The sequence below is a fragment of the Watersipora subatra genome, chromosome 4, assembly GCF_963576615.1.
Source record: "Watersipora subatra chromosome 4, tzWatSuba1.1, whole genome shotgun sequence".
NCBI classification, from domain to species: domain Eukaryota; kingdom Metazoa; phylum Bryozoa; class Gymnolaemata; order Cheilostomatida; family Watersiporidae; genus Watersipora; species Watersipora subatra.
This window is the reverse complement of record NC_088711.1, coordinates 65,767,305-65,791,093: the sequence shown is the minus strand read 5'-3', so window position 1 is coordinate 65,791,093 and position 23,789 is coordinate 65,767,305. Positions and strand designations below refer to the sequence as shown.

The 23,789-nt window shown below is 37.1% G+C and overlaps 2 protein-coding genes across 4 annotated transcripts in view; one reads left to right on the top strand and one right to left on the bottom strand.

Moving 5' to 3' along the window:
- The window catches only part of LOC137393183 (choline/ethanolamine kinase-like), a 31,908-nt gene that overhangs the window by 2,893 nt on the left and 5,226 nt on the right, over positions 1 to 23,789 (top strand). For 2 of the 3 annotated variants that reach the window (XM_068079624.1, XM_068079621.1), the window contains exons 1-4: positions 12,335 to 12,614; positions 16,055 to 16,277; positions 18,585 to 18,718; positions 21,127 to 21,234. In XM_068079624.1, coding sequence (XP_067935725.1) covers positions 12,385 to 12,614; positions 16,055 to 16,277; positions 18,585 to 18,718; positions 21,127 to 21,234 — 695 coding nt within the window. In that variant the 5' untranslated portion in view covers positions 12,335 to 12,384. Of the gene's footprint in view, positions 1 to 12,334; positions 12,615 to 16,054; positions 16,278 to 18,584; positions 18,719 to 21,126; positions 21,235 to 23,789 lie in introns of those variants that run through there. The other variant, XM_068079623.1, reaches the window with a different exon arrangement.
- On the bottom strand, positions 10,709 to 11,471 carry LOC137394525 (pre-mRNA-splicing factor 38B-like). Its single transcript, XM_068081250.1, has 2 exons — positions 11,445 to 11,471; positions 10,709 to 11,236 (listed from the first exon to the last, which is right to left on the bottom strand). The coding sequence occupies exons 1-2, from the start codon at positions 11,469 to 11,471 to the stop codon at positions 10,709 to 10,711; spliced, it is 555 nt and encodes a 184-aa protein (XP_067937351.1).

The window sequence follows — 23,789 nt, the reverse complement described above, 5'->3', positions numbered from 1 at the left end:
TATGGCCTACCGTAGAACTACTAAATATGGCCTACCATAGAACTACTAAATATGGCCTACCATAGAACTACTAAATATGGCCTACCGTAGAACTACTAAATATGGCCTACCATAGAACTACTAAATATGGCCTACCATAGAACTACTAAATATGGCCTACCATAGAACTACTAAATATGGCCTACCGTAGAACTACTAAATATGGCCTACCATAGAACTACTAAATATGGTCTACCGTAGAACTACTAAATATGGCCTACCATAGAACTACTAAATATGGCCTACCATAGAACTACTAAATATGGCCTACCATAGAACTACTAAATATGGCCTACCATAGAACTACTAAATATGGCCTACCATAGAACTACTAAATATGACCTACCATAGAACTACTAAATATGGCCTACCATAGAACTACTAAATATGACCTACCATAGAACTACTAAATATGGCCTACCATAGAACTACTAAATATGGCCTACCATAGAACTACTAAATATGGCCTACCATAGAACTACTAAATATGGCCTACCATAGAACTACTAAATATGGCCTACCATAGAACTACTAAATATGACCTACCATAGAACTACTAAATATGGCCTACCATAGAACTACTAAATATGACCTACCATAGAACTACTAAATATGGCCTACCGTAGAACTACTAAATATGGCCTACCATAGAACTACTAAATATGGCCTACCATAGAACTACTAAATATGACCTACCATAGAACTACTAAATATGGCCTACCATAGAACTACTAAATATGACCTACCATAGAACTACTAAATATGGCCTACCGTAGAACTACTAAATATGGCCTACCATAGAACTACTAAATATGACCTACCATAGAACTACTAAATATGGCCTACCATAGAACTACTAAATATGACCTACCATAGAACTACTAAATATGGCCTACCATAGAACTACTAAATATGACCTACCATAGAACTACTAAATATGACCTACCATAGAACTACTAAATATGGCCTACCATAGAACTACTAAATATGGCCTACCATAGAACTACTAAATATGGCCTACCATAGAACTACTAAATATGACCTACCATAGAACTACTAAATATGACCTACCGTAGAACTACTAAATATGGCCTACCATAGAACTACTAAATATGGCCTACCATAGAACTACTAAATATGGCCTACCGTAGAACTACTAAATATGGCCTACCATAGAACTACTAAATATGGCCTACCGTAGAACTACTAAATATGGCCTACCATAGAACTACTAAATATGGCCTACCGTAGAACTACTAAATATGGCCTACCATAGAACTACTAAATATGGTCTACCGTAGAACTACTAAATATGGCCTACCATAGAACTACTAAATATGGCCTACCATAGAACTACTAAATATGGCCTACCATAGAACTACTAAATATGGCCTACCATAGAACTACTAAATATGGCCTACCATAGAACTACTAAATATGACCTACCATAGAACTACTAAATATGGCCTACCATAGAACTACTAAATATGACCTACCATAGAACTACTAAATATGGCCTACCATAGAACTACTAAATATGGCCTACCATAGAACTACTAAATATGGCCTACCATAGAACTACTAAATATGACCTACCATAGAACTACTAAATATGACCTACCGTAGAACTACTAAATATGGCCTACCATAGTACTAAATATGGCCTACCATAGAACTACTAAATATGGCCTACCGTAGAACTACTAAATATGGCCTACCGTAGAACTACTAAATATGGCCTACCATAGAACTACTAAATATGGCCTACCATAGAACTACTAGATATGGCCTACCATAGAACTACTAAATATGGCCTACCATAGAACTACTAAATATGGCCTACCGTAGAACTACTAAATATGGCCTACCGTAGAACTACTAAATATGGCCTACCATAGAACTACTAAATATGGCCTACCATAGAACTACTAAATATGGCCTACCGTAGAACTACTAAATATGGCCTACCGTAGAACTACTAAATATGGCCTACCATAGAACTACTAAATATGGCCTACCATAGAACTACTAAATATGGCCTACCGTAGAACTACTAAATATGGCCTACCATAGAACTACTAAATATGGCCTACCATAGAACTACTAAATATGGCCTACCGTAGAACTACTAAATATGGCCTACCATAGAACTACTAAATATGGCCTACCATAGAACTACTAAATATGGCCTACCATAGAACTACTAAATATGACCTACCGTAGAACTACTAAATATGACCTACCGTAGAACTACTAAATATGGCCTACCATAGAACTACTAAATATGGCCTACCATAGAACTACTAAATATGGCCTACCGTAGAACTACTAAATATGACGTACCATAGAACTACTAAATATGGCCTACCATAGAACTACTAAATATGGCCTACCATAGAACTACTAAATATGGCCTACCGTAGAACTACTAAATATGACCTACCATAGAACTACTAAATATGGCCTACCATAGAACTACTAAATATGACCTACCATAGAACTACTAAATATGGCCTACCATAGAACTACTAAATATGGCCTACCATAGAACTACTAAATATGGCCTACCATAGAACTACTAAATATGGCCTACCATAGAACTACTAAATATGGCCTACCATAGAACTACTAAATATGGCCTACCGTAGAACTACTAAATATGGCCTACCATAGAACTACTAAATATGGCCTACCATAGAACTACTAAATATGGCCTACCGTAGAACTACTAAATATGGCCTACCATAGAACTACTAAATATGGCCTACCATAGAACTACTAAATATGGCCTACCATAGAACTACTAAATATGACCTACCGTAGAACTACTAAATATGACCTACCGTAGAACTACTAAATATGGCCTACCATAGAACTACTAAATATGGCCTACCATAGAACTACTAAATATGGCCTACCGTAGAACTACTAAATATGACGTACCATAGAACTACTAAATATGGCCTACCATAGAACTACTAAATATGGCCTACCATAGAACTACTAAATATGGCCTACCGTAGAACTACTAAATATGACCTACCATAGAACTACTAAATATGGCCTACCATAGAACTACTAAATATGGCCTACCATAGAACTACTAAATATGGCCTACCGTAGAACTACTAAATATGGCCTACCATAGAACTACTAAATATGGCCTACCATAGAACTACTAAATATGGCCTACCATAGAACTACTAAATATGGCCTACCATAGAACTACTAAATATGGCCTACCGTAGAACTACTAAATATGGCCTACCGTAGAACTACTAAATATGGCCTACCATAGAACTACTAAATATGACCTACCATAGAACTACTAAATATGGCCTACCATAGAACTACTAAATATGGCCTACCATAGAACTACTAAATATGGACTTACACAAAATTTTAGTAGATTTTATCACAAAGTACCGGTATTTATCTATCATTTTCTCATTCAGAGGGTTTTAGTGAGATTAGATGTAATTCGTGACATGAGAGTTATGGATGGACAGAGTAACAACTGTATTGAAAGTAAGTGACATGAGAGTTATGGATGGAGAGAGTAACAACTGTATTGAAAGTAAGTGACATGAGAGTTATGGATGGAGAGAGTAACAACTGTATTGAAAGTAAGTGACATGAGAGTTATGGATGGAGGGAGTAACAACTGTATTGAAAGTAAGTGACATGAGAGTTATGGATGGACAGAGTAACAACTGTATTGAAAGTAAGTGACATGAGAGTTATGGATGGAGAGAGTAACAACTGTATTGAAAGTAAGTGACATGAGAGTTATGGATGGAGGGAGTAACAACTGTATTGAAAGTAAGTGACATGAGAGTTATGGATGGAGGGAGTAACAACTGTATTGAAAGTAAGTGACATGAGAGTTATGGATGGAGGGAGTAACAACTGTATTGAAAGTAAGTGACATGAGAGTTATGGATGGAGGGAGTAACAACTGTATTGAAAGTAAGTGACATGAGAGTTATGGATGGAGAGAGTAACAACTGTATTGAAAGTAAGTGACATGAGAGTTATGGATGGAGGGAGTAACAACTGTATTGAAAGTAAGTGACATGAGAGTTATGGATGGAGGGAGTAACAACTGTATTGAAAGTAAGTAAATAGTGGTTAAAGATGTGATTTTATGTCAAATTTTAGTGGATTTTAACAAAAAGTCTCGATTTTGTTTGTTGTCTCATTGTCGAGATATTTGAAGATTAAAATTGACAAAAATTGCTCGCTGTGAAAACGCTCAGAATAAAAGATGTGCCCAGACTTGCCCAAAATGATGTAACTAGTAATATAACCCGTCTCTATCTCTCGTATTCACATCAGCTATTGCGATAAAAGTCTAGTCCTACACGGCTCTATTGGCATATACTTTATTTGGTATTTGCTCATGATTGCTAGAATAAAATTTTAAATCCAGCTACAGATACATTATTATAAATGTTTCAAACGCTTCAAATAAGGAAAATTGAAAATTTGTCATATGAGTTTCCTCTGAATGCTGTGTAAACATACGAGTACCGATTACGATTCTGCCAGTCTACGGTAATTAGGTCATCGAGTTAACTCATTTCATCGCGGCCTTCGTATCAGCGAAGTTCTCAGTTGCTACCCACACCGGAAACTAGTTACTAAATAAAATAAGCAAGCCGCATTTTTGAAAAGAGTATGTTCGAATATATGGCGAAACCAACTGCATTCCTAAAAAGTCATGTATAGTCAATGTTATCTAGTCATTATTAGTACTAATCTGTAGAAAAAAAATTTACTGGTCACATTTGATCAGTTGATTCAAGTATTAAACAAATGGTTTTATGAGTTGACTGAAATAGTGATTGCAAAACGTCAATTTCTTTGAGATCAATCTGCCCACCAATTCTGGTAAAGGGGTAATAAAGCCCTTGCACCTGGTTGGTGGTTTGTGGACTCACCTGTTTTCACTTAGTAGCATGGAGCATAAAGTATTTTAAGCTCTTATTATTTGGTTCGTTGGAATCAAGTCGAGCTATGCAAAAGTACCTGTCAATACAGCTCTGATTGCTCTTCATAAACCCATCTATCAGACAAGATTTCAGCACGGGTGGCAATGGGGGCTATGATGTATTCAATATGTTCTGCAAATCATGTTTTGCATTATCTTCAACAATAATATTTTATTATATAATTTTTACAAGCCAAAGAATTTTCATCGCAGCATAAAGTTTTTATTAAAACCATCCATCCAAGTTGTGGCCACTCACATAGTTTCAGCTCATATAATAGGACAAATTAATCTACTGCAGCAAACTCAAACAAAACATATCATGGTTTGTGCGGCACACATTCGTATCTCCCTTTCCCATTTATGGCAATTTCCAGATGGACACAGCTGCTCCGCTGGTGGCACCACATAAACAGCCAGTAATCAATAAAATAAATGTAATAAATATATTTCATTCATAGATATGTCGTTCTAATACGTTATAATTCTAATAATTCTAATCTTCTGACAGCTTTAAAATTGGGAGTTAGATAGATTGCGAGTGTAATTTTAAAAATGAATAAATGTTTAACAAAAGCATAAGTACGCCAAGCTAACAATCCGAAGCTTTGTTTCTGGGAGCTAAAGATGAGCAATGAACATTGATCAATTGATTTTCTTCACTTTCTACAAGTGAGAAGTGAGCATCTAAATTCTAATCATGAATCTAATTTACTAGCCAAAACTGCCAATGAAAATTTGAAGCAAATATTATAGCTAGGTGAAACAATAAAAAAGTTATGAAACGATGATTAGTGATAGCAAAAAGTTATAATTTTATCAATTAGTAAATGTATTCATGAGTACTAAAATTATTACCTTCAGTATATTTAACACTTGTTCATCAATCTAAGCCATTATATTGCTAGATGCTATAGATTAATTAAGAAGCCATCAATTTAATAATCAACATCGTTTACTTTGTAGCAAGAACTCACTGTGCATCCGTATCACGCACGCGTGCACAGGAAGTTACATTATAGTTTCAAACAGGGAAATCTAATCTGAATGTAAACAACAGTATATATATAGAAAACTCCAAGTTGAAGATGAATTTACCTCCATTCTCCTATCTTCCTCTGCAGCATAACGCTGCTGACGCCTGTCAGCTCTAACCATAAGCTGTCAGTCCCAAACTTTAACCACTTGATGCTCAGAAAACTCTGAGTCACCTTCGCAGGAACTGGGAGCATTGTTACAATTCTGTTGTTCGTCAATAAACCGTGTCCATCCAGTAATTCAGTGTGTCGATAATAATGTGTCGATGCAGTAATTCAGTGACTTAACGATGACAATTAATTCAGGAAATAGCGATGTCGATGCGTGATCTAGTAATTGAGTAAAATCCCTAACTTTGAGATCACGGACAACGCGTTTTACCCCCGATAACGTTTATTATGACCTATATAAAAATTTTGTGCTGATGATTGGCTAAAGAAGAGATCTTATATTTATAGCTCGTGGACTATTTTAACATGTATCACTATAGACGTCACGAATAAAGCACCCGCTGGAATCTGAGGGTTTCAAAAAATGACCTCATTCAAATGCTTATATCTCTGGACAGGGTTAGTCTACAAAGACAAAAATGACATCAACTTGTAGCTGATGTTTTAGCCTTTTATTGGTCTTAACCCTTTGGCAGGGGAAACGATCAAAATTTCGTTTACCAGCTGCGTGGGAAAACGACATTTATGTCGCTTTCGGTAGACGTTTATAAAGCTGTCGCCTAGTAGCGTTAAACAAAGGATATGAACACTAGTAAGTTTTAAATATCATCAACAAGATATCGGTCGATGATTTACAACATGAAACGATTATCTGAGAGGCGTTACTTTGTAATAAAAGCTAAGCAAATCGCGCCTCCTTGGAAAAGAATAAAAGTTGGAAAAACCAGTCAAAATCGGCTCAACTTTCAAAACGGTAAAATAAAAGATTATTTAATCCTGAGATCGTTAGTGATTTTTTATCTGATCAGAATAAAAATAATTCAAATGATAGAAGTGATGTAAACTTTTTGGATTTTTAATATACTTGGAATATACAGAGAAACGATCATTATGGTGGCTCGCACGGCTACGCTATAGCGTTTGACTCTACCGAAAAAAAAATGCTTCCAAGCATTTCATACAGGGACAATTGCACATGGTTGTGTTTTTTGAGTAGTAGATATGTGAATGAATGTTTATGTACAAAAGTTTTTGTTCATAGAAATAAATTTAAGATTTGAGCTATGCATGTTCATAAAATATCGATTTTATTGAATTTTCGAAAATAAATTACACAGTTTTGGTTGTTTTTGGGAGCTTATACCCGGTCAAAGGGTTAACATCATTTGATCGACTTTTTTGACGCAATCACATCTTTAAAGGAATGATGGCGAGTGAGACAGTCATTTTACCTTATAAGCCGAGCTAGTCTCCTTTTTTATGTTGTCTGAGTCCAACTATTATTGCCCCTTAGAAAACTCGATAGCGAATGAAAGCGGGTGTTCAGAGCTTTTCAGACTTCCCTATCGCGTGAATCAACACGCTATAGTGAGTAAGACCTTATATTTGATCTGTACCAAAAGTACATTGTCTTCATGTATATTTGGTACAGATCAAATATATGATCTGTGCAGATGAAAGCATTGGACTATTTGCTGTCCTTGAACTCTGCTTTGGTATACCGCTGACTGGTTGAGTTTGAAAGGTATGAAACTGGTTTTAGTTCAGGCGCACAGAAAAATCTTGACAGGAAAAAACAAAAATCATTATTCGGTGCCCTTAAGTGTACAATACTTTATTGTACTATACTGTGTTAAGTTTACTGTACTTTAGTATACTATATATACTGTGTTAAGTGTACCATACTTTAGTGTACTATACTGTGTTAAGTGTACCACACTTTAGTGTACTATACTGTGTTAAGTGTACCATACTTTAGTGTACTATACTGTGTTAAGTGTACCATACTTCAGTGTACCATACTGTGTTGAGCGTAGCATACTTTAGTGTACCATACTGTGTTAACTGTACCATACTTTGGTGTACTATACTGTGTTAAGTTTACTGTACTTTAGTATACTATATATATACTGTGTTAAGTGTACCACACTTTAGTGTACCATACTGTGTTAACTGTACCATACTTTATTGTACCATACTGTTTTAACTGTACCATACTTTGGTGTACTATACTGTGTTAAGTGTACTATACTTTATTGTACTATACTGTGTTAAGTTTACTGTACTTTAGTATACTATATATATACTGTGTTAAGTGTACCACACTTTAGTGTACCATACTGTGTTAACTGTACCATACTTTATTGTACCATACTGTTTTAACTGTACCATACTTTGGTGTACTATACTGTGTTAAGTGTACTATACTTTATTGTACTATACTGTGTTAAGTTTACTGTACTTTAGTATACTATATATATACTGTGTTAAGTGTACCACACTTTAGTGTACCATACTGTGTTAACTGTACCATACTTTATTGTACCATACTGTTTTAACTGTACCATACTTTAGTGTACCATACTGTGTTAAGTGTACCATACTTTGGTGTACCATACTGTGTTAAGTGTACTATACTTTAGTGTACTATACTGTGTTAAGTGTACCATACTTTGGTGTACCATACTGTGTTAAGTGTACTATACTTTAGTGTACTATACTGTTAAGCTGATATTTCCTAAAGCTTGTCTAATTTAATTTTTAAAGCAAGCTTTCTAGGGATGTGTAGAAATGTTAATTTATTCAAAAAAGTGGTCCAAGTGCCCTCGCAAAACCTTGTAAAAGTACCTGAGCTTTTGGGTCAACAACGAGCTCTAGGGTCAACAACGAGCTCTGGGGTCAACAACGAGCTCCGGGGTCAACAATGAGCTCTAGGGTCAACAATGAGCTCTGGGATCAACTGTGAGCTCTGGGGTCAACAATGAGCTCTGGGGTCAACAATGAGCTCTAGGGTCAACAATGAGCTATGGGGTCAACAGTGAGCTCTAGGGTCAACAATGAGCTCTGGGGTCAACAATGAGCTCTAGGGTCAACAATGAGCTCTAGGGTCAACAATGAGCTCTGGGGTCAACAATGAGCTCTGGGGTCAACAACGAGCTCCGGGGTCAACAATGAGCTCCAGGGTCAACAATGCAGTTGAGCAGCCATTGGCGAAAGTAAGCGCAAGCACAAGTGGTGCGCTAAGCTCAAGTTTATAGCCTGAAAATATTAGTAATGATTTCATCATAATTCTAAACCGTTTTTTACATATGCCGAAGTATCAAGACCGCCTTAAATAAGGAACTACTATTATCCTGACACAGTTATTAATTATTATTTCTATGGTGTTGCTTTGAAAGTTTTCATGAACAAAATCGAACAGCTTTGAAGTTGGAACACGGACTTCGATACGAACAGAAACAACGAAAGAATTAATTATTGATGTAACCGAGTCATTATTAATGCGATTTTGTTGACACTTTTCTACTGATCAATCGATATTATGGGTTCATAAAGATCATAGAATGTCAAAGTAGCGATCAAATGGAGATGCCGTTCAATTAAAGGGTGGTGCTTTATTTTTCAATCCTTCTCTTACAGTGGCGGTCAAATAGAGGTTTTACAGTAGCTTACTATTATACACATACAGTGCACCCTCGAGATACGATTCTAATCCGTTTCAGGGTTGGAGGTATATAGAAATCCATAGTAATTATATAATGCAAACCATCAAATTTTTGTATAAGTACTGTACATATTAAAAGTTAGTAACAAAACAGTATGCTAACCTTAATAACTATAGTTACCCACAGTAACTTTAGTGTATTTATTGGCTATGATCTGCCTTAAAATGTAATGTTACAATGTGCTATGTGCAGTATGTACCTTAGAAAGTTCTTACCTTCAAGACAGACATACATATAAAATAAACTTTGAATTCACTTCAAATAATTTGAGCTTACTAAACACACACACTTAAAGCTACGGTTTATTATGTATTTTAAACGATTTTACTGAATTTCAAATTTTTATCAATAGAATTTTTGTAATTGTAGTTTTGCAATGAAGTGAACTTTTGTTAGCAGATTAAGGAAAATTGTCTGATCTCTGACCCTCTGTTCAAAGGGATCGCAACTTCCACTTTACAACTAGTTTTGAAGAGAAATATTACGTACCACTTTTCACACGAGGAATGCCGAATATATCATCCTATATATATACCATCATATCATCTTTCAGGCGTTGTGAGGTTTTCGGCGAACAGAATATCACCATATTTGTTGTTTCGACGTACAAATAGCACACCGACTGCCAAACTTGAACACAAACTAAAATTTTGTTGAATTCGTATGGTGAAATAAGATTCATATAATGAAGTAGAAAAAACATCATGTTCGACTTCACAAGGGGAAAAATCGTATAACAGAGTAATCGTATCCTGAGGGTGCTGACTGTATCCTGAGGGTGCTGACTATCCTGAGGGTGCTGACTGTATCCTGAGGGTGCTGACTGTATCCTGAGGGTGCTGACTGTATCCTGAGGGTGCTGACTGTATCCTGAGGGTGCTGACTGTATCCTGAGGGTGCTAACTGTACTTGAAAATAAGTTTTTATTTTTTGTTACACTAAACTTAATTCTAACTTGGTTTTCATTTTCCGTCTTTTACTTTTCTTCCTCTGTCTTGGCTCTTTTGGTATCGCTTGTCGACTCGCTTTCTTCCTCTGTCTTGGCTCTTTTGGTATCGCTTGTCGACTCGCTTTCTTCCTCTGTTTTGGCTCTTTTGGTATCGCTTGTCGACTCGCTTTCTTCCTCCATCTTGGCTCTTTTGGTATCGCTTGTCGACTCGCTTTCTTACTTCGTCTTGGCTCTTTTGGTATCGCTTATCGACTCGCTTTCTTCCTTCGTCTTGGCTCTTTTGGTATCGCTTATCGACTCGCTTTCTTCCTCTGTCTTGGCTCTTTTGGTATCGCTTGTCGACTCGCTTTCTTCCTCTGCCTTGGCTCTTTTGGTATCGCTTGTCGACTCGCTTTCTTCCTCTATCTTGGCTCTTTTGGTATCGCTTGTCGACTCGCTTTCTTTTCAACTCGCTTTCACCATCACTTCTAGCTCGTCCTTTTAAAACCAGAAAAACTGAGCAGTACTGTTTTTGTAAGTGGCCTCTCGCATACTCGGCCACCTAGTTGTATCAAGAACCATTTCGTATCACAAATTTGTCTCGGATCTCAACGTGAAAATTGCTCGTAATTTTTCTCGTATCTCTAGTTTTTCATATGGGAGGACACTCGTATGTCGAGGTATAATTATATAACTCAACTTTATGTGTCTGCAAATTGCTCACCATATACGTTCACTACTTTATGACATACAGTGGGCCCCTGTCAAACGACATTAATTTGTTCGGGTGTTGCCATCATAAGGTAAAAATGTCGTATGGAGTCTATAGAAACCCATAGTAAATACCTAATGCAGGCACCCCTAGTAAAAAATATCAAAGTTTTATGTTCGACTGCGCGTATTAAAAATTAGTAACAAAGCAGTATGTTAACCTTAGTAATTATAGTTTCCTACAGTAACTTTAGTTTATTTGGTGGATAGGAGTTGCAATAAAATGTAACATTACAATGTGCTACGTGCAGTACATACCGTGGGGAGTTCTTACCTTGAATTTAACTTGAATGAATTTAGCTCACTACTGCGCGATGGGAATCTAATTTCAGCGATTTTACAAATTACCTCAACAAGACCTTTACCTCTCGGCTATTGATGTTTGAGCGGGTGCGATATAACAAAGCTCTGCATAAGACAGTAGGACATTTGTTCATGCTAACTTCAAGGAACCGAACAGGTTATATCCTTAGGAGAGGTATAACAGCTCGTACAGTACGTAGCTCAAGGCCTGAGTAGGACAATGAAAGATTTATAAGCATTTAGCTGAACTTGTATGTCGGGAGCCTTCCCGCCCCCCCTTCCCGCCTCACTGGTGCGAGAACTCTTCAACTCTTCATAATGGAGCCTAATGTTACTATGGACTCTATTCTCTATGGTCTCTGCTCCGTATTGAATCTTACAATTGGCTTCATATGCAATCAATATAGGCCAGTAGTTTTCCTCTATTCAAATGCCACGTAGTATTGATTTGCCATTCCGCAATATATGCTTAGCCAATCAAGCGTGCCTGCAACAACAAATGCAGCCAATCAAAACTCAGACTGTCCCTCATCACGTTATAATAAAGTGAGTGCCAGGCAGGGTGAACTAGTTTGAGCCAGCGCAGTACCAGTGTGCCCTATTGCTCTCTTGTCACTGTTCACACCAACCAGAAAGATGTTACATAGTGATGCCTTTGCGCCACCTATTTTACCTAAGCTTACCAGTTGTATTGACAGACTATACCAGAGCATTACTAGCAAACTGCTGTCAACTTTCATCGCAACCATGACCACCCAAGAAGAGCAGATGAGTAAATGCGTGAGGCTTTGTCAGGAGCACTTCGGAGGCGCCTGGCACAGGGTTGTTGGTTCTCAGCTTCTCGAATCCGCAGTTAAACCTTTAAGGTATGTCTGTGAGCGTTTCCTTTAATAATCTGCAGTTAAACCTCCAAGGTATGTCTGCGAGCTTTTCCCTTTATAATCTGCAGTTAAACCTCTAAGGTACGTCTGTGAGCTTTTTCCTTTTATAAACTGAACCAGTTTTTATTACTGGCAGACTTGACTGAGATATTCTAATTGCAATGTGTACTTTTTTGCTGTCAATTTTCAATCGTGCTTTGTCAATTCTAATACTTATAAATATACATTAAGTTATAGCCTTGAAGTTATAGTCTGATACTGTTGGTTAGTCAGTTAGACAACACATAATATCAAATACCCGATATAACCTGAGACTTTCATAGGGATTTTGTAATTAGTAAATATGCAGTTGTCTGCACTCTTGTAGTAGTAGGCATTTATGAGTATTTTTATACAGCGATAGGAGTGTCAGCATCATGAGTCTCCAAAGCATTTTATTGATCCGTCAGCATATGTCTAGGATCTAAAAGGCCATTATAGACTAATTTCATGTTAGTTAACTAACAAGATGTTTTGATAACACCGGGATGTTGCATTAATATTACCCTTGAATGTTTTTGTATCAGTGAACTACATACAAAATTATATTCAAATAGTTGTTATCTAAATAAATAATGGTTCATTCAATGATTATTATCTGAATAAAACAAAGCACTCTACGACCTTTCATAGTACAACAACTCTTTATTAGCTTGACAAGGGTGGTCAAGCCATTGGGAGGTTGTATGCATGAGCCACTCAATGCAAAGGAATTTCTAAATTTACTATCAATCACCATAATAACATAATACAATAACAACAATAAAATAATAATAATAACAATGCACTTTCCCATTTTGGCAGCGCTTCCAGATGAATGCAACAGCTTTCGCATTAAACAAAGAGTGGTTCTAAAATATTAATAGCCAGCAACTACGTTTGACAGGTTTGCTTATGTCTCTGGTACTGACACGCTCAGACAGGTGTTTCTATGGTGGCCACATTGCTGGTTACCAGATATCAATAACAACCAACCTATTCTGTTTTTATATACTCGTTAGGTATGGGGGGCAACTGGCAGATCCTTTATGAAGCCTCCAAGTCTTTTCTGTCATGCAACAAACATTGTGAAATATTATTTTTGAAAATTCAAGTTTATGAAGTATGAACCACAATTTGGTAAGCTGGTGATAAATTTTGATCTTGGGTTCAGAGTTGTGTATTATTGTTCTTCCATGGAGTGTTCCGTGGCATATAGGCCTTCTCTAATTGTCATTGCCTCAGCAAAGATCGCCAGTGGAATTGGGTCTATCACATTCCATCTAACATGCCAAGCAAATTTGACTTTGTTTTTAATATTTATGATGTTGGGCTTGCATTGTAGATTGAAAGTAGTTTTTTACTTGTTGCTAAAATTGGTGACCTGCCCTAAAAGAAATATAGCAGTGATGTGACGCTTTTGTGACATTGCACGACGGTTTTTGGGCTAATGCATGATGCTCCTTGGCCATGGCAATGCTCAAAATGATTGAAAACATGAAAAAGACGCAGGAAACTGCATCCATTGTTTATCTAAAAACTGACTAATGCACAGAATAAACTAGCAAGTAGTGCATCTATTACAGCAGGCAGACAGACTTTGGAATCCTGGGTAGAAATTCATTACTCCGCTTGTGTCCTTCGTCGTACCATATTCCTATTAGCTAACAACGATTCTCAACTCTTACTTGAAACAAACAAACATTACAAGATGGTTCCTGGCATTCTTAGCTAAGCAGTTAGTGACAGTTAGCAGCAGTGACAAGCTGATAGGTCATGGCCGGCATGGTTGATACAAGGTCATAAGCCCCTTTGACCTCATTTCACTGATTTCATTGATTTACATGCATTTCTTCTGATGGTAGTGTAAGTCCCCTTACTTCTGATGGTAGTGTAAGTGCATTTCTGTTGGTAGTATAAGTACCCTTTCTTCTGTTGGTAGTGTAAGTACTCTTTCTTCTGATGATAGTGTAAGTACCCTTTCTCCTGATGGTAGTGTAAGTGCCCTTTCTTCTGACGATAGTGTAAGTACCCTTTCTTCTGATGGTAATGTAAGTCCCCTTACTTCTGATGGTAGTGTAAGTACCCTTTCTTCTGATGGTAGTGTAAGTAACCTTTCTTCTTTTGGTAGTGTAAGTACCCTTTCTTCTGTTGGTAGTGTAAGTAACCTTTCTTCTTTTGGTAGTGTTAGTACCCTTTCTTCTGTTGGTAGTGTAAGTGCTCTTTCTTCTGATGGTAGTGTAAGTGCCCTTTCTTCTGTTGGTAGTGTAAGTTCCCTTCTGATGGTAGTGTAAGTGCCCTTTCTTCTGATGATAATGTAAGTGCCCTTTTTTCTGATGGTAATGTAAGTACCCTTTCTTCTGTTGGTAGTGTAAGTACCCTTTCTTCTGTTGGTAGTGTAAGTAACCTTTCTTCTTTTGGTAGTGTTAGTACCCTTTCTTCTGTTGGTAGTGTAAGTTCCCATCTGATGGTAGTGTAAGTACCCTTTCTTCTGATGGTAATGTAAGTCCCCTTACTTCTGATGGTAGTGTAAGTCCCCTTCTGATGGTAGTGTAAGTACCCTTTCTTCTGATGGTAGTGTAAGTAACCTTTCTTCTTTTGGTAGTGTAAGTACCCTTTCTTCTGTTGGTAGTGTAAGTAACCTTTCTTCTTTTGGTAGTGTTAGTACCCTTTCTTCTGTTGGTAGTGTAAGTGCTCTTTCTTCTGATGGTAGTGTAAGTGCCCTTTCTTCTGTTGGTAGTGTAAGTTCCCTTCTGATGGTAGTGTAAGTGCCCTTTCTTCTGATGATAATGTAAGTGCCCTTTTTTCTGATGGTAATGTAAGTACCCTTTCTTCTGATGGTAGTGTAAGTACCCTTTCTTCTGATGGTAGTGTAAGTACCCTTTCTTCTGATGGTAGTGTAAGTACCCTTTCTTCTGATGGTAGTGTAAGTGCCCTTTCTTCTGATGGTAGTGTAAGTACCCTTTCTTCTGATGGTAGTGTAAGTGTTTTTTGTTGTTGATGGTAATGCTTTCACCAATGGTAGAAATTATTCAAATGATGTACTATACCTTTATAAATATAACTTCCATTTTTGTAACACAAATCGTCAACTGGCACGAAATTAAATCTATAAAGTAGATGCTTCCTCGTGGAGGCTTCAGCGCATGCAGGTGTTTTTCCATAGAATCCTTTTATAAACTTATACAGTAGTGTAGACTGAGATTTTTAGCGTAAGAGAATCTTACTTCCTCATTCCAATGTGAATGATTTCAAACCTTTGGTCAAAAGGTGCATATCCTTAAGAACTGCATACCACATCCACGTCTATGCATGACCTCTGTGTAGGACTGCTATAGTGCATTGGCTGAGGCATGAGTTTGAAGTGTCAGTGGCTGTTATGTCATAAGGTTGTTCTTTCTTGGCAGCGGTGGCCTCAGCAATTACCTCTACATAGCGAGCCTACCAGAAGGCATCAAAGTAGAAGGCGATGAACCTAAAGAAGTCCTGCTCAGGTTCTATGGAGTGGCTCAAGGAGATAACACAACCATACTCAAAGACAGCCTTGTCTTCGCGCTCCTCTCACAGCGTGGTCTCGGGCCAAAGTTCTATGGGTGTTTCACCGAGGGTCGGTTTGAGGAATATATCCCTGTAAGTAGGCCTTACATACATCCTGGATTTTTACTCTCAAACAAATCCTAATGATGCACCCAAGTATCTCTTTGCTCTCTCCTCAACTTTCTCCTGTAACTCATGGAAGGTAAGGTGATGGTCTCCGAGGTCATCACTCTACGAGGTCTTGTATTCGTTCCCTGGCTAGGGTCAGTGAATAGATTGATAGCCGCTGGGTGAATGGACGGACTTGTTGGGATACACACTTGTTTCAGTGCTTTATTTGATGTATTTGATGGATGACATGAAGGTCACTGTACGGTCTAGAGAATGACAAGATTAGTAGATTTCGGCTTACTCCATGCGAGAAAAAAACTTTAAAAGTTAATCATTTTCACACTTGTTGAACTATATAGTTTTCGTGCCTATAGATAGTAGCTGTTTGTCATCGCACTAGGGTGATGCTGTTCTATACACGGAGTATATTGATTGTATATCGATCAGTATGATCCTTCGGCACATACATGTACTTCAGTCAGATAAACTAGAGTAAGCCAACAGACCCTTTCCTTTGGCACATACATGTACTTCAGTCAGATAAACTAGAGTAAGTCAACAGACCCCTTCCTTTGGCACATACATGTACTTCAGTCAGATAAACTAGAGTAAGTCAACAGACCCCTTCCTTTGGCACATACATGTACTTCAGTCAGATAGACTAGAGTAAGTCAACAGACTCCTTCCTTTGGCACATACATGTACTTCAGTCAGATAAACTAGAGTAAGCCAACAGACCCCTTCCTTTGGCACATACATGTACTTCAGTCAGATAGACTAGAGTAAGTCAACAGACCCCTTCCTTTGGCACATACATGTACTTCAGTCAGATAAACTAGAGTAAGTCAACAGACCCCTTCCTTTGGCACATACATGTACTTCAGTCAGATAAACTAGAGTAAGTCAACAGACCCCTTCCTTTGGCACATACATGTACTTCAGTCAGATAAACTAGAGTAAGTCAACAGACCCCTTCCTTTGGCACATACATGTACTTCAGTCAGATAGACTAGAGTAAGTCAACAGACCCCTTCCTTTGGCACATACATGTACTTCAGTCAGATAAACTAGAGTAAGCCAACAGACCCTTTCCTTTGGCACATACATGTACTTCAGTCAGATAAACTAGAGTAAGCCAACAGACCCTTTCCTTTGGCACATACATGTACTTCAGTCAGATAAACTAGAGTAAGTCAACAGACCCCTTCCTTTGGCACATACATGTACTTCAGTCAGATAGACTAGAGTAAGTCAACAGACCCCTTCCTTTGGCACATACATGTACTTCAGTCAGATAAACTAGAGTAAGTCAACAGACCCCTTCCTTTGGCACATACATGTACTTCAGTCAGATAAACTAGAGTAAGTCAACAGACCCCTTCCTTTGGCACATACATGTACTTCAGTCAGATAAACTAGAGTAAGTCAACAGACCCCTTCCTTTGGCACATACATGTACTTCAGTCAGATAGACTAGAGTAAGTCAACAGACCCCTTCCTTTGGCACATACATGTACTTCAGTCAGATAAACTAGAGTAAGCCAACAGACCCTTTCCTTTGGCACATACATGTACTTCAGTCAGATAAACTAGAGTAAGTCAACAGACCCCTTCCTTTGGCACATACATGTACTTCAGTCAGATAAACTAGAGTAAGCCAACAGACCCTTTCCTTTGGCACATACATGTACTTCAGTCAGATAAACTAGAGTAAGTCAACAGACCCCTTCCTTTGGCACATACATGTACTTCAGTCAGATAAACTAGAGTACCGTACATTTTGGACTATTAACCGCACCCCTGTATAAGCCGCATCTGCTTTATTTTCAAAAAAATGATAATAAAACAATACATAGGCCGCACCTTTGTATAGGCTGCAGAACTCAGCACGGTGATTTTCAATACGGCAGCAACTTTGCTAGTTAAAATGGAACAGTGCCTCACAGCACTGTTCCGTATTAACCGACGCATTTTAACCCAGTGCCTAACGGAACAGTACCGTTAGGCATTGTTTCGTTTTTTCTTTCACCGCTAGAGTTGATGCACCCTAGCGGTGAAAGAAAAAACCACAGAATAGCCGCACCCTTATATAAGCCGCATGGCTCAAAACATCAAAAGAAAGTAGCGGCTAATAGTTCGAAAAGTATGGTAAGTCAACAGACGCCTTCCTCGGAGCACCAGCGCAACTCCGTGTGCTGACTAACAGGTCTTTGGCATATTTCTTGATTAAACTCAGTGGCTGAGAAAGGGCAAGTAGTGACCTATATAAACAGACCAATTATGTTGCAGACATGCAGCCTGAAAACCCATGAAATGGCCTATCCTCAGTACGTGGCTCAGATCGCTCTGAAAATGGCCAAGTTCCATTTATTGGACATGCCTCTGTGCAAAGAACCAAGTTTCTTTAAGACCACCGTAGCCAGGTAACATGCAATATTTACAATTTATCCAACCTGTTATTACCTTTTAATACGAACCTCTAAGGCAAAATTGGTATCAGATACATCAGGCCAACAATATTGCGCTGGTAGAATAGTCCTACATTACACCAAGTGCTGTAATAATTGCCATGCATTATCACCTTGGACGATGATTGGTTTGAAGAGCTCTGAGCGATTTCTCAATATGTAAGTCCATACTCACCACGGTTGTAAGTTTTTTGGTGGTTTAATTTGGCCTCATTCAGCCTTCGACACTAAATACACACATTCGAGTTAACCATTTGTTCGAGTTAACCGAGGGCGAGTTATCCATGTTTGACTGTACACATAAAGTTGAAAGAGGATGCTTTGAGGGATTTTGTTACTCATAACTCTCAAACTGTAGTTCTGGTGAATATGTGCTGTTAAAGGTGGGACTTGAGCAACTGTAGAGACCCACACATGAACTCGCAGTTATCCCTTGCGTGCTGCTTTTAACGGTTGAAAAGTAATTACTTTTATTGATTAAATCCTACAAAATGATTTCAGCATTTATAAAACATGGTAGTTATATGACACACGATTGGTTATCCTACCCTATAAAAATTATCAATTTACAAAGAATTTGGGCCTTTTCCTGATTGGTGTAAAATTCACCCCTTTACAAACTCAATCGTATTTATTACCAAAATGATGTATTACTATTTAATTATGTATTACTATTTAATTATGTATTACTATTTAATTATGTATTACTATTTAATTATGTATTACTATTTAATTATGTATTACTATTTAATTATGTATTACTATTTAATTATGTATTACTATTTAATGAAAAACCTTTGAATTTAGTAACATCTGATAATAATTCAAGCAATACTTCCTCTTCGATTCATGAACACTGGTTTTTCAAAAACTTGCAATCTGATCATCGTTTTAAATATTCGATAAAAGCTAAAATGTCTTGTAAAATTTAACCGTCTAGATATGTTGGAAGAGGTTGTTTGCTCTATTGAACTGTATGAAATAGCATGCCTATCTGAGTGGTAATTAAAAGGAGTAACGTAGGAACATATATTTCAACATAGGAACAGACGATATTAATGGGTATATTTTAACATGGAGACATGATATTAACTCATTGACAACTGTCGCGAGTTAATTCACGAATTTTGATCGTAGTTAAGCTACCAACGCAAGTTATCTCGTCTTGGAAATGCACCCAATTCATGTACAGTAATCTCTAAGTTATAGAAGATGAATTTGTGATTAGTTATGAAGAAAAATTTCTGGCCAATCAGAAAAACTTAAAAATACGCCTCATTGATATCTCTGGCAATAGTTATAACCAAAATACTAAACCCATATCGGCATCTACCTAAACCGGAAATCATCACGGCGACTTAAAATTTTATCGTTCGCGATCAATTTTGTCAACTCCAGGATTAAATATTCAGATTCAGAAGTGGTAAGACAGTGAAAGACTGCATAAATCAAATGGAATATTGTTTTTAGTGTTCCAAAGTTTGTATTAACTTATAATTTTGCCAATTTGAATCGTTATGCTCGAATAAAAATGCACTTTTTAAGCATTCAGCCGTAGTCAGCCTAAATTTATCATTCACTTTCGATAGGATCATATTGATTCATAGAGCAGTATATGAAGTCTAAAAAGTCAAGAAAAGAGTTATTGAACATATTTTTATTATTTGAAACATGTTTGAGACGGTTTATTTGAGTTATATTGCCATGTAGATTGCTGTTTTTGTTTGAAGGATGCTACACACAAGGAAGAGTTTGAAATTAGAGTTTCATGATATTTACATTCATGACTAGCTGCTATATATACGATTATTATATATAACTTTATGTAGCAAAACAATAATTTTAATTAAATTACTTATATTTTTACCATTTCTATTGTGAAATTCTAACTTTGTTTCAGCAATTTGTTGAGAATCATAAATTATCTAACACTACCTTCTTTGAGACACATGTCTACATGTAAGTCATATGAAGTCTCTATCTGAATTTCGTACCATTTGAAGGAGGAGACTTGGCTGGTTATTTTGCAAATTGAATGGGTAACTTATCGCAATTCAGTTTCTTGTAGTAGTAAGTTAAATTATAGCGTTTTTTTGAGAAATGACTGGTATTTAAGGTAGATGGCATGAAAGTTAGTCGGGTGCGAATGAGTTAATAGATATATTTATATATATATATATGTATATTATATATATATATATATATATGTTATATATATATGTTATATATGTATGTTATATATGTATGTTATATATGTATGTTATATATATATATATGTTATATATATATGTTATATATGTATGTTATATATGTATGTTATATATATATATATATATATATATGTTATACATATATTTTAACAGTTACATGGACAAGGTCAAAAAGAATATCCATAAAATTGACCGTAAGCCCCTCTGGAAGGATATCTGCGCACTGAATTTGGATCTAGACAAGGAATACAATTGGCTAGTGTAAGTAACTCTATGCGTGTGTTTGTTATATCACAGGCTATGCTTTTACCGAGCTTCCATAACCTTCTTCCATGTATACTAGAAAAGTTAACAATCTTGGAGTAGATTGCATACATCCTGTTTCATCATGCGCTACTTCGCCTTGCTCTGCAACAATTCAACCCATATGATTACATAACTTCCTTTCCTTAATTCTTGCACAGAATGGAATGGGTAACATTCATGCTCGGTCTGAAAATCTAAAGCTAGCAGAAATACCAGATATATTAAACGTGTGAATATGAGCTTACACAAAGTTTTAATGGAATTTAGCAGAAAGTATCAACATTATCTGTCGTTTGCTTTTGATGTTTGAGGTGATCGGACTGCCAGGATGTTTCAGATTAAATCGACAAAACCTCATCGCGGTTAAAATGCTCAGAAGTAAAATTGTGCAAAATGACATCACTAGTTGTTATCATTGCGATATTCGATATCAGCTGTTGTGTTCAAGTTGCAGCATTACGTGTCTCTATTCTGTTGGTCTCCGCAACTATAGATGTCATAATCACACTTTCATTCGATCCGAATGTTTTAACCGTTATTAAGTTTTATTTATTTTAATCTTGCAACATCCAGGCAGTCAGATCACCTCAAAACACCAAAACCGTCACAAATGGTAGAAAAATACCGATACTTTCTGATAAAATATACAAAGATTTTGTGTAAGCTTTAATTAATTTCAATTTTAAGGCATTTTTACGCTAAAGGCTAATTGTTGGTGGGTGGAAGTTGCCGCGAGGAGGCTCAGCAAATTGAATGCTATATTTGGTTAAGTGCACCGTGCGAACCTCAGTATGCTCATGATATTATGATGTTATAGGGTCTATTTGAGGTTCCATGGTGTCGTGGTCTCGAATGCTTGACCTGTGAGCAACTGATTGGTGTTTGATACTCTTGCGGCAGGAAGGGTACCCTACCCTAAATTGCTCTCTCAGCAAACTTTCATATACTCAGGCAATTTTCACTTCAGGGTTTTAGTATCCCCATTCATTCACAGACTCTTGATGATGTCACTTAAAAATATCTTATTCTTGTCGACGTCGGACAGCGAGGGAATATAGGTTTACATGCAAGCATTGCCATGATTGGACCTCTGTCCAATAGCGGAACACAAGACGTCGAGGTTTTTGTCCAATCACGGACCAGCAATACGGACTGCTTAAAAATCATCAAAAGCGAGCTTGCCACCATTTAAGCTGCACAGTGATCGGTGCTATATTCTTGTGGTATCTGGTTAACTCTGCAGAGTTTAACCGTTATCTCTAGATGATGTTTCTCAAACCTTGAAATTGAAGTTTATTGCTACTGAATGCGGCAGAAACATCTCTAGTGTAAAAACACTTTTCATTGGACTTTTTAAAACAGACTCGCGTGCTCTCCGGGTGGCTGTACATATTCTATTATGAACTTCATGTTGTTATGAATAATCTGCCTTATTGGTAGGTTTAAGACATGACAGGGCCGCAATGATCAATGCTATTATTCAGAGCCAGGTCAGCCTTGACCTTTTACCTTAGCCGGCTGTGTAAAATTGAACTGAAAAAATTGATCATTGCAGTCTGGCGCTGTCCGTGTATCTTCACCGTTAACCTTTCATTCCAGAACTTTATTGATTGGTCGATTCTCAAGACCAGCTGACTGACTGGTCATATGCATCTTCAGACTAGCTTGCTGATTGGCCGGCCAGATTTGTCTACAGGTGGCTACAAGTGGCTATCTGAATTCTTGTCCATCTCGGTATGACGGGTGAGAGATGTGGAGAAGTTTCCTCGTGCAGTGTGTGGGGATGGGCACTGATATGTGCTAGAAGTAAGACCTGCCAAGTCTGCCGAAATTCATATATGTGCTGCTATTAGCTGCTGACATGAATACGCATAATCAATATGACTGACTTCTGTAGTACAGAAGTTTACTGCAGCTATAGACCTGCTGTAGTACAAGTGTATATACAAAGACTATATACCTGCTGCAGTGCAAGTGTACATACAAAGACTATATACCTGCTGTAGTACAAGTGTATACACAAAGACTATATACCTGCTGTAGTACAAGTGTATACACAAAGACTATATACCTGCTGTAGTACAAGTGTATATACAAAGACTATATACCTGCTGTAGTGCAAGTGTATATACAAAGACTATATACCTGCTGTAGTACAAGTGTATACACAAAGACTATATACCTGCTGTAGTACAAGTGTACATACAAAGACTATATACCTGCTGTAGCGCAAGTGTATATACAAAGACTATATACCTACTGTAGTACAAGTGTATATACAGAGACTATATACCTGCTGTAGTGCAAGTGTACATACAAAGACTATATACCTGCTGTAGTACAAGTGTATATACAAAGACTATATACCTACTGTAGTACAAGTGTATATACAAAGACTATATACCTACTGTAGTACAAGTGTATATACAAAGACTATATACCTGCTGTAGTACAAGTGTATATACAAAGACTACATACCTGCTGTAGTACAAGTGTATATACAAAGACTA